At 34.8% G+C, this 11,700-nt stretch overlaps 1 protein-coding gene and 1 non-coding gene across 2 annotated transcripts; both read left to right on the forward strand.

Moving 5' to 3' along the window:
- Positions 1 to 1,966: 1,966 nt before the first annotated feature.
- On the forward strand, positions 1,967 to 2,021 carry LOC127215480 (small nucleolar RNA SNORD82). Its single transcript, XR_007833957.1, has one exon. It is a non-coding gene; the product is annotated as a small nucleolar RNA SNORD82 (small nucleolar RNA).
- Positions 2,022 to 3,608: 1,587 nt separating this feature from the next.
- On the forward strand, positions 3,609 to 4,018 carry LOC127215328 (60S ribosomal protein L17-like). Its single transcript, XM_051175698.1, has one exon. The coding sequence runs from the start codon at positions 3,623 to 3,625 to the stop codon at positions 4,016 to 4,018; it is 396 nt and encodes a 131-aa protein (XP_051031655.1). The 5' UTR covers positions 3,609 to 3,622.
- Positions 4,019 to 11,700: the final 7,682 nt, after the last annotated feature.

Genomic DNA, 11,700 nt, shown 5'->3' on the forward strand with positions numbered 1-11,700 from the left:
CTCCAGTGATGACAGATGCTGTGCTGTATGGTTTGGGAATATCCCTGGGTCTCTTGAGAAATTTCTTCTCTACACTGAAAATTCTAGTTACTTTTAAGGTACTCAGTGCTCATCAAAATGAACAACATCAACAACATAAGCAACACAACCAATATAACTTGTCTTTGTTAAAACTGGTATGATTAATTGGATCTTCTACCTAAGCCCTTTCCTTGGAGTGCACTGGCCAGGGATGATTTCACATGCATATGTTAAAGAGAAGCAGAGGGTATATCCAGCTCTTCCCATTTCCCTCTTTCATCCACTTTAGCTAGTGTGGTCTGGCCTTACTTTTTATTCTATTGGTCTCCACTTTGCCATTTCCTAGAAATGGCATAGACAAGGGAACTGTAAGAAACATAGTGATAATGTGATTCAAAGCTTATGTGTGACAACCTGAGGGCAAGGAAAAAAAGCTATAGCTAAACTCTGAACCAAAACTCCATCATTTTGCAGGTGCCAGCCAGTGCATACTCCCTGAAACTTACTTTCCTCAGACTCTATGGTATTTTTATTACCAATGTAGCTAAGATGACCCAGATACAGCTAATTTATCTGATTCTATATCACAGTTTGAAAAATCTGGGAAGAGATTACCAAAAGGACAAGACAAAACAAACAAAAAAACAAAACAATACCAAAAGAAATGAAATAGGGACAAAACGGAAAAACCAATCAACCTCAGAGAAAGCTTTGATACAAAAGAGTTGTTGAAACCAAATGTCAAACAAGTGTATGCAACTAAAGTCTAGAACTAGAAAAAAAAAAAAAAAAAAAAGCTACTCTAAGTTAGATTGATAAAGGGAAGAGAAACTTTTTTGTTTTTGAAGCAGTAATGAGGCATTTGTTGTGTTACTGTTAATGTGTTGTTATTGTTCTATTCTGAACTAGATTCACACTGTGTATCCCAGTTTGTCTTTCCTTTTTATCTGTGGACCTCAAACTTAAAGCCCTCCTGTATCCTGAGTATGTTGGGTTTAATGCATAAGCCAACAAAATTCTTACTTAAGGAAAAAAAAATCTAGCAAGATATGAAAAAGTAAATTCACTATTCATAAATATAATTTATAGCCATGACATTTTGTAAGAAATATCAGGAGTAGATACAAAAAACAGTAAATTGGAAAGTTTATGTAATTATTAAAAATACAGCTGAAAATAAGAAAACAGAAAACATTAACATAGAAGTATTGAGGAAACATAGAAGTTCCTCCAAGCAAACTTAATAGGAATTCTAGATGGGAAAAATGATAGAGAATTATTATTTTAGAGTTATAGAATTATTGGTATTTTGGAGAAAAACACATTCTAAAGTGAAGCACACATTCAGGCTCCCGAGAAGAAATGCTTGTGGGTAGGGTGTTTTCTCTGGAAGCTTCTGTGGATGATTTCATTTCCAGAGTACTGAAATGTTATGATGCAATGTGTGTATCTGTATAAATATTTAATCCTTTGCTTGAATTGCCAGTATTTCAATTCCAATTATCCATGTTCTTCAAAGCCAGATTGCCTCTCCTGCTTAGAGGGCCTCTGATCACTGCACATTCAGCTTCTTTGTCTTGGTTGTGTATTGGGCCTCTGAATTAATGCTGATTCTCCAATTTATTTTTCTATTCTTTTACCTTTGGTCTCTTGTCACTTCACTGTTCACACTATGATGTTTCCTCTTTTTTATCTCAGCCTTTAATTTTTTAAAACGCTCATCATTATTTGTTTTCTGTATCACCTCATCCTTCACAGAAGGACTTCTGTTTTTAGTGTTTATTGTCAGCTTTTTTAAGGGTACCAATAGCAGTTGTTTCAGACTTGGTCTCTTTTGATTGATCCATTTGGTTCAGATGTATCTTTAGGTTTCTGCCTTTATTTCAAAGAATTTTTTTTCAAAAACTGGCTTTCTACTAACATGTAACAGTATAGTGAATACAAGTGAACAAGTGATGAATGACAAAGGGACTTAGTAGTGAAACCTGGTGTGGAGGTTCAATCTAAGTTTAAGAAAAAAAGAAAGTACAGTGGGGTCCCAGAGAGCAAAATGGATATCTATGCTGAGACGGGTAGGGATTGTGTTGGTTGTTATTTTTCACAGTAGAATGTTCTAACAGAACCGCTGCAATTATGAGCATCCAATAAACCTCCAAATTTTACTATTCCCAAAGGCTTTTTTCATTTTTTCTCTCTATGGGTAAGTGTATCAGTTTACACAGAAAATAAAAATGTAGTCTTTCCAGGAATGAGGAACAGAGTTGACCTGTTGTGTTAGAGGCAAATCCAAATAGAAATCTAAATGTATGCCACATCAAGGTCTTGTATCTGTTTTTTATTTCTCCAGCTGTGAATGTTTTAGCCCTTGCAGAAATAGTCGGTGCTCTGATGCTGCATTCCTAGTAATAGGTGGTGTCAAATAATTGTTTCTGTGCTCCTTCTACTGCTTGGATACATTTTTTTAAAATTCAATTAATTTTTTATTTAAATTAAAAACAATCTTATTTTACATACCAATTGCAGTTCCCTCTCCCTCTTGTCCTCCAACTTCCCCCCGCATCTCCCCATCCCACACCACATTTTAACCCTACTTGGGCTTTGAAGTTGAGTATTACTTAACATGTGTTAGAATGTAGAACAGTTTGTGGAAATATCCTCCCAAGTATTTTCATTGCTGTGGGTCTTTACATTATTTAATCCTTTCATCTCCTTTTTTTTTAATGGAATGTTAAGAAGGAGAAAAATTAACAACCATCTTGACTCTACCATGTGGTTCTCATTAAGGAGAAAAGTGTTACAAATTTATCCATGGGATAACATAGATTACCTGTTTAGAAGCCAGTAGATGAAGCAGTATCTTCAAGTGCCATACTTAAATGAAATATCACCACAGAAAACGTCTGCAGATTTCTAAAAGTTAAGAAGTATGTGCAGATACCACATCCTCACTGAAACAATGTTAATTGTGCTTACATTAAAAAAAAAGAGAGCGAGAAAGAGAGAGAGTTCGGTCTGAAGTTATAAGATACCAGAATAAGGAATGGATATCAAATTGGATGAAATAGTCACAAATTTATTATTAAATATATAAATAAAAAAGAGGAATTTCTTACTCATTAAAAATAACAGTAAAATCTGTCGCATAAATACAAATAAATGTAGTAGTAAATGTGCAACATATTCATGGACAGAATTAGAAATAATGAAGAAACAAAAATGAAATCGCACCCGCATTTAATCCTAGCACTTATGATGCAGATTTCTGAATTTCGGAGGTAGTCCCAAGACAGCTAGGGCTATTACACAGAGAAACCTTGTCTCAAAAAAAAATCAATAAAATTGTCTTTGAGTGACATTGTAGGAATATTACCAGATGTCTTTGGCTTAATAATAACAATAGTAAAAATGGTGGAGGGAGAGATGGCTCAGTGGTTAAGAGTACTGGCTACTCTTCCAGAACATCCAGGTTCTACTCCTAATACCCACACGACAGCTCCTAACTGTATGAAACTTCAGTCCCAAAAGCTCTGATGACATTTTCTCACCTCCATGTACATCAGGCACATGCTTGGTGCACAGACATATGAGGTGACCTGTGAAGATGGTTCGCTACTCCCTCGACCCAGAAAACCCCACGAAATCATGCAAGTCAAGAGGATCGAATCTTCGGGTTCACTTTAAGAACACCCGTGAAACTGCCCAGGCCATCAAGGGCATGCATATCCGAAAAGCCACCAAATACCTGAAAGATGTCACTTTGAAGAAGCAATGTGTGCCATTCCGGCGGTACAATGGTGGAGTAGGCAGGTGTGCCCAGGCCAAACAGTGGGGCTGGACACAGGGTCGGTGGCCAAAAAAGAGTGCTGAATTTTTGCTGCACATGCTTAAAAATGCAGAGAGTAACGCTGAGCTTAAGGGTCTAGATGTCGATTCTCTGGTCATTGAACACATCCAGGTGAACAAAGCACCCACGCAGACATACGTCCCATACATGTAGACAAAGAACCCATAGATATAAAAATAAATTTAAAAGCAAAAAAATCAATGGTGCCCAATATATCTATAGCATAGGCTCTGTACCTTCAAGAACAGATTAGCTTTAGAGTATCTGAAGGTGATGCCAATGCAGTTCTTGAAAGCAGCAAAGAGAAAACGATCTTTGAAAGCTTTTCCTTTACCTCTTGTATAGATAAACTTGTTAAAAATCAGTGGAGGCCTATTGCGGTTCAGTAAGGTTCAGGATAAACAAATAGGCCGAATAGCTGTTTATTCAGGGAGAAATAACTTACAACCTAGACAGATGAACACCAGCAAATTCCACCTGATGCTCTCCTCTAAGCGACTCGCCAGCAAGAGAGCATTCCCTGGCTCCTCCTCAGACCTAGTTCCACCTGTCACTTCCACCCATGGCTCCACCCCTCAATGGGCGTGGTCAGTGCCACAGAAGGAGACAAAGTAAATATCCCACTACAGAGGCCCAAAAGGCTTTTAGGTAGCTGTGTCAGACTTTGACTAATATATCAGCACATTCTCTGGCCCTCAACAATTATGCCAGCCTTTGTACAAGACTACAAGACAATCAGCCATTCAGCATACACGTAGCAGAAACAATTGGCTGCCATTCGGTCTTACCACAGTTGTACCATTAATCATTATAAAGGCCAAAATGAGATGGCATGAAACTCCTTTGGCCTTCAAATATCTTTCTCTCCTTATGCCACAGTAAGCAGCTTAGGTTGTGTATATCATCATCTATTTTGCTACTTTAGTAGTGTCTTCTAATTTCAATTGTTATATATTAGTAATATGATCTAGTTACATTGCCTCAATTTTTGTTCCTATTTATGAAGATGGGCAGATTTCTACCCATACTATAGCTTCTGGCAACATATAAGTTTGTGGATTGTTAAGCCAGCACAGTGGTTTACACAATGTCCTCAAAAGTTTGTTCCATTTTTGTTCCACTTTAGGTATCTTGGGTCATAGAAAGATAGTGGCTTAAGCCATCTAAATAGGCTAGAGTGTGTCGCTCCATGATGCAGTAGGCATTCTCTGGTATCAGTTTGTAAATGATGTTTGACAAACTTTGAGCAGCAAATTCTTTTACAAGTGTGCCTCCCTTCCCTGGTCAGTTGCCTTCTACATTACTGAATCTACAAAAATATTGTAGTTTCCTGGCTGACCAGGGACTGATCCATCTTAATTATTGACTGTCATCCTGAAGACAGGAAGTGTGACATAAGAAATGATATTTGTGTTGGAAAAAGCTCCTCGTTCATGTGACACTTCCCTAGTCACATCCACTTTCCAAGTGCCTTTCTTTGATTTTTTCCCCCCTTGAGATTATTTTTCATTTGTTCTATTTTAAGTTCATTTTATAATTTGTTATTCAAAACCATTCCTTTTTTTTAAAAAAGTTTAAAGGGATACTAGTATTTGTGTTCTTATTTGGTTATTATGTATGCAAAAGTTCATTGCAATGAGGCATTTAGTGGGTCTTGTGACTTCTTTGATTTCTTATAGTGTCAAAAAGATGTCCCATTCCTGAAAAGAAAAAGTTATGAAATAGAACAAGCAGTCTTTTGTTTGGTGTTACTTCTAACCCTGATTATCTTTACTTCTGATTTCCCTTCACAACTTCCAAAGAGGGTGAATGTATTTAAAATATTTTCACTAGTATCTGTGAGAGTTCTAAATGACTTTAATCTTGGCTCCTTTCTTTAGGTGGAACCCAGAATCACTTCAATCAAGAAATGGAGAAAATTTATATTTACTATAAAATAATACATATGGATTTCCCAAGAATGAGTGTATTGAGAATGTGTCTATTATGTAGAAAAGTAATACAACATGTGTATGTAAAAAGTGATTCAAATAGTTAATGTTTACATATATTTTCTTTGCTAAAATTAAGTTATATTGTTCATACCACCTATATACGACTGCTAAAAGTACATGATGGTATATTTAAGTATTTCAGAGAGAGCTTCCAGGTTCTTACGATTCATAAGGGCCATCTCTTTGCTGTTTGGTATCTTTTTTTTTTTTTATTTTAAATCTGTTTCCATCTAGAATCAAGCCAAGTGACACAAGGTGTGAATGAATTCTAAAAACAGTATAGGGTATATCTAGTTTTTCCTTCAATCTCAACTGACCAATTTTCAATGAACTTGAAAATGTATGTGCATTCCCTTCCTGCACACTGCTTTTCTTTGGCCTACTCCTCTAAAAGGAGTGTATTTCAATAGTATTATTTTATCTAATGAAAAATAAACTTTTGAATGTTACATATAATACTATATGAATCATTTGTAGATTGCTGCGTTGTTGTATGTTATATCTATGTGTGCTTTCAGAGTTTCTCTTACATGTTCATTAGGCTAATGCCTTCCTCTTAAAAAGAAAAAAATTCATGGACGGTTTTCCCTTCCAAGTTCTATTTACTTACCCTGAAGGTTGACATGCAGAACAGGTGTGGAGTGGAGAGATCAGCCATTTTCAAAGGGCATGGCAGCAGCTGGGCAGATTGGGTTTCTTGCACTTTATACCTTGTGATGTTTGTTGATTTTAAACCACTGAGCCACTTTCTCTGACCACATGCTGTGTTTCATTAATTTCCACCTTGGCTAGTTAATTAAGGAATGCACTATTTTCCCAGAAATTTCAAACAGTTTAGTTATTTTCCATGAGATAAAATGACAGGAATATTTTATAATGAGAAACAACTTTTCAGCATGGGAAATGAATGAAATTTTTAAGGGAAATGCAAAGAAATGCCATTTTCCTTTATCCATATCCTAAATCCAACATGTTACTCTATATTGCTTAACACTCTCTTTGCCTTTTTGACATTATCTTCAGAAAAATACTGATCATCCCAGCTACAATTTAAGAAAGTTTAGGAAGTTTTAATTGTATACCAGGAGACAAAAGGAAGAGTCACCATTGTGACAAGTACTGACTGAGCATCCCTACAAACTAGACCATGTAGGGTGACTGGAAGAGAGATAAAGTCTTTGTTTATTTCCCAAGCTTATCGTCAGTTCATTTGGGATAGCCAAATGGCAAGTGCAAGTAATGGGAAGGGTAACATAGAAATGAAGAAAAAAAGAGCTTATAAATTAAGAAAGGAGATATGACAGAAAGGATGGGAATAGATGTGTGCATAGAAATTATGCAGCAGTAAACAGGAGGAGGAGTGTAGTATAGCCATGAAGTCAAGGAAGAGTTCCACATATTTAGTGCAAAGCATACAGTTTGCAATGGGACTTCAGGGAGTAGACAATGAGGAAGGCTGAATTATGAAAGTAGTGAGATACAGACTCCACCAATTTCAACTAAGAGAAGTAATTTAATTAGAATCACAAGCTATTGTAAAATCAGGTTTTGGAAGCACCACAGCCAAATCAAAATGATTCCGTAATCTTTTACACTTGTTGGCCTCTGACTTTATTTCCTAGCAATTTATAAGAATTGAGTATACTAGAAAGAGACTTGGAGAAACTTTTATTACAGTTTGCACAATGTATTGTCCATTTTTGAAAAACCAATGTCCTATATATGCATTTGAAAATATTGAAATGATATAAAATGAAAATCTTGTACTTTTTAAATAGTTTCTTTAATAAGGTTTCAGCAAACCACAATAAAACAATTTATTGTAAAATGCATGCATATTCAAGGCTAGGTTGGAAGCTTCATTAAAATTTTATTTATAATTTTGAAAGTTTGGGTTATGTGATAGAAATATTATGTTCTTCACTAAATATATTTTAAATGATGAAAATTAAATTATGTTGACAAGATTTTTATTATAAAATTTCCAAAAAATATACAAAAGCAACCATGGTTAATTAGATAAATAACAGTAGCTTTTAGAGCTGCTCTCTTCAAGGATACGCTACCAAGAAATTAATTGGCAAGCATGACCTGGCATTTCATATCTTATAGAGTGAAATTGATCTTCTTCAGTTCCACAGGAACTGGTTACAACAGCATAACAGCAAAAGGAGATCCTTATTGTAACTTCCTGTAAGGATTTTGTAAGAATAACAAAAACCCACAGATAGATAATGGGGTTAAAGCTGAAGATCAGAGAAGAAAAGTGGCCAGCCACTACAGAGTTCTCACCTCTACCAATGCTCAGACCAAAGCTGAGATCCACCAAACCTCACACTGCTCCAACTGCATTGCTTCTCCCCAAACCTCAGACTGCCTAGATTGCAATATATTCTTGTTTCCCCCTGCCTTATATTCCTCTCTCCACTCAAGCACTTCAGTCCTGTCTCTACTTCCTTAGTGCTGAAATTAAAGGCATGAGCTCTGTTTCTCTTTTAGACTGCTTCATTCTCATGTAGCCCAAGCTGGCCTTGAACTCATAGACATCTATCTTCCTCTATCTCCTAGTTCCTGGGATTAAAGGTGTGTTGTGCCTGGAAGGCTGTGGCTACATTTGCACTCTGATCTTCTGGCATGCTTTATTCAATCATAGACAAAATATCAACACAAAGTCCACTTTCCAGAAGCAATCAATGGACGTGTAAAAGAAAAGCCTTTATCATAAAGGAGATCAATAGACAGATCACTGATAATTTTACTAGGTGTATTTTATTTGCTTAGTTGTTTTTCATTTAATTCATATAAAAAAAAGGATCTTGATAAAGAAAAATGTCTTTAAAGTGAAATAACATTCATAACTGTAAAGGAAAAGATTGGTCTAGTCATTTAAAATTTTCCCACTTAATCATGATACTGGTGTAAGATGAGGTATAAGAATGTCCTGTTTTGACAAAACAATGGCAAATATTTGAATACAGATAGTTCATGAAAACTTTGCAACTGAGATAGTAGAGTTTCTCAGGAAAATTTTGTTCTATTAACCTAACATTCCTCAGTATTGAAGGGTGGATATCATCCACTGATTCATGTCATCCTTGTTGAGAATTCTATTGTGATATGAATAGCTTAGAGAAGTCAGATTTCTTAAAAGAGAATTGCTTTTACTACTTATGCTTCCTAGAATTACTTATCAATTAATTTTCAGAGCTTCGTGTCTAAAAGTGAGAAGCCCAGCAAGATAAAAGGTGATAATGATTACATCAAACTTCTTATTCTATGAGAATGGGATATGTCAAGCTCCTTGTTGCTAATTACAATGCCATGTCTTCATTATGCCCAAAGCCAGTATTGGTGAGACATGGAATAGGCAGCTATGCATTAAAAAAAAAATGGCCTTTACCAACATGGCCCATAGCCAAATCCTTAGCATTGGCCATGAGAACTTCCTACAACTGGCTCTTCTTATTCAGCATAGAATTGTGACCAAAAGAGACTAATGAACTCCTGCTCCCCATATAGCAATCATTTCACATGTTTTTGTGACTTTATTTCAAGTTCCTCATGCAGAATGTTTGAAGAGTTCATTCAATCCTGAATTTTAAAAAAAATCTTTTGAATCTTGTTCCTGTTTTACGACAAATGCATGTGAACTTTTGTGAGTGAATGTTAGCAGAAGTCAAATAAAAGAGATAAAATAAGTTGCATTGATCATTTCAAAGAAGAATTCCAGTTTGGGCACCTGTGTTCATAAAATAATTGTATTCTTTGTATTAAAGAAAAATGGCATATTGACTAAAACTCTTAAAACATAGAATTTAAAAACTCCAAGCCATAAAGCACTTAAGGAATGCTAACTTTAACTACAACTTAGTACTGGCAACAAAATATGATGCAAACAATTTTAAAGATAATTTCCAAGGACTGTTTAAAGAAATTCCACTTGTATTTAATGAGAATATGCTGTTTTAAAAATCAAATATTTGATCTTCATTCTACTTCAGGATGTTTGTATTTGATATATAAAGAGTTGAAGGCAGTCATTCACTTTCAAGGGGACTTAAGAACAGCATGCAATTACAAGATTGAGAAATAGTTTTGTACATAACAAAAATAAGCAAATCACTAAATATCAGATGAAAGTCTTTTAAAATAATTTTTAATTTTCTCATAAATGCATATTTCTATAATATATGATACTACATGTAAGGTTATCATTATACAGTTTTTAATTAAAAATTCCCTGAAAGAAATTCCTATCAAAATTGACCATTACAATAGGCTCCCTCTATGTGACATTTTTCATGCTTGAATAAAGTTAAGAATATATTATTTTGCTATAAAAAGAGATCCATATATTTGGTGTATCAAAGGTCTTCCATAGAATAGAAGCACACAGTGCCCTATGTATTAGTCATCCAAAAAATTGCTAAAATAAATTGTATATGAATCTTGACAGTATTGCCACCTAACCAAAGAAATTCCATTATTTCACTCTTTTACCCATAATCAGAGTAGTCTAAATCACTGTTGTATTAGATGTTCACATATTTTCAGTATGTCTCCAACCGTACCTATTTTTCTTACCATCAGTTTTGAGCCATCAACTCACAACCTCAAGATCACACAATAAGTATCAACCAAGTCAAGGTGTTTGCTCTGTAAGTGCACACTGGAACATCTCTTCACTATGAAAAAGTATTCACAACTAAATTAAAAGCAAAAGGTCTATCATGAAGAGTAACCATTCTACTTTATTTTCATTTGAGGATTTATGCTCTATAGCAGTGGTTCTCAATCTTTCTAATGCTGTGACCTTAAATACAGGTCCTTATGTTGTGATGACCCCCAACCATAAAACTGTTTTGCTGCTACTGAATAACTAACTTTGCTACTCTTATGAATCATAATATAAATATCTGTCAGGCAGGATATCTGATCCCAAAGGAGTTACAACCTACAGATTGCTGCTCTATAGCTACTAAGTTATCCTAAAACATTGCTTATGGATGATTTTAATTTTCATATCTGAATACCACTTAATATTGAAATTGTTTAGCCATGTTACAGTCTACCTTTTCAATTGAAAAAAATTACTTAAAATGAAATACCTGCAAGATTTGTAGAGCTGCATGAAAATTTCTAATTTGTTACAGAAGTACTGGTCAAATTTGGTTTATAAACACCCTGACATTTTAGGTGTAAAGAGATACAGGGTGTGTATATGAATTATGATGTGAATATCCATAATATATGTCTCCATCTTATGTTTTGATATGATAACATACATGGGCATTTTATTGAAGGTATAAAATAGAAATTTCAGTACTTTATCTATAAACATGTACTTTATCTATAAACATGTGCTGCTAAATAACACAGTGATAAATAAAAATTTCATGGTAAATTCTATGGGTTAAAAGAAAAAAATCTCTACTATTGTGCATATTTTATCTATTTTTAAATCCATAGGGGAGAGAAGCTCTTTCAGGGAAAAAATATCTGAAGTTTTACTCTGAAAAAAATGAATGCAAGAAATAGCATTTTAAGCAGTGAAGAGACATGAAGCATTTCAACTTCACAGCCTGCTAAGGAGCAACAGCTGTACCTAATTTCAACTTGACGTGCTTCAGATCTCATATTCATATAGGTATTTAATGATCCAAGCATAATGGTCCTATATAGAATAATTACTTATATGAAGGAGCTAACGTCATACGCATTCCTTTTTAAAATGTTCTTTCAAGAGAAAAACTGCCCTGACTCTTTGAACAATGAATAGTCTCTCTCTCCAATCCAAACCTTTAGGACTAAATAGCTTATCTTTCAAGAGAGGGTAGTCAT

Source organism: Phodopus roborovskii, unplaced genomic scaffold, assembly GCF_943737965.1.
Source record: "Phodopus roborovskii unplaced genomic scaffold, PHOROB, whole genome shotgun sequence".
NCBI classification, from domain to species: Eukaryota; Metazoa; Chordata; class Mammalia; order Rodentia; family Cricetidae; genus Phodopus; species Phodopus roborovskii.

What these genes read in the sequence shown, in the direction of transcription:
- LOC127215328 (XM_051175698.1), top strand. Translation starts at nt 3,623, where the DNA reads ATGGTTCGCTACTCCCTCGACCCAGAAAACCCCACGAAATCATGCAAG.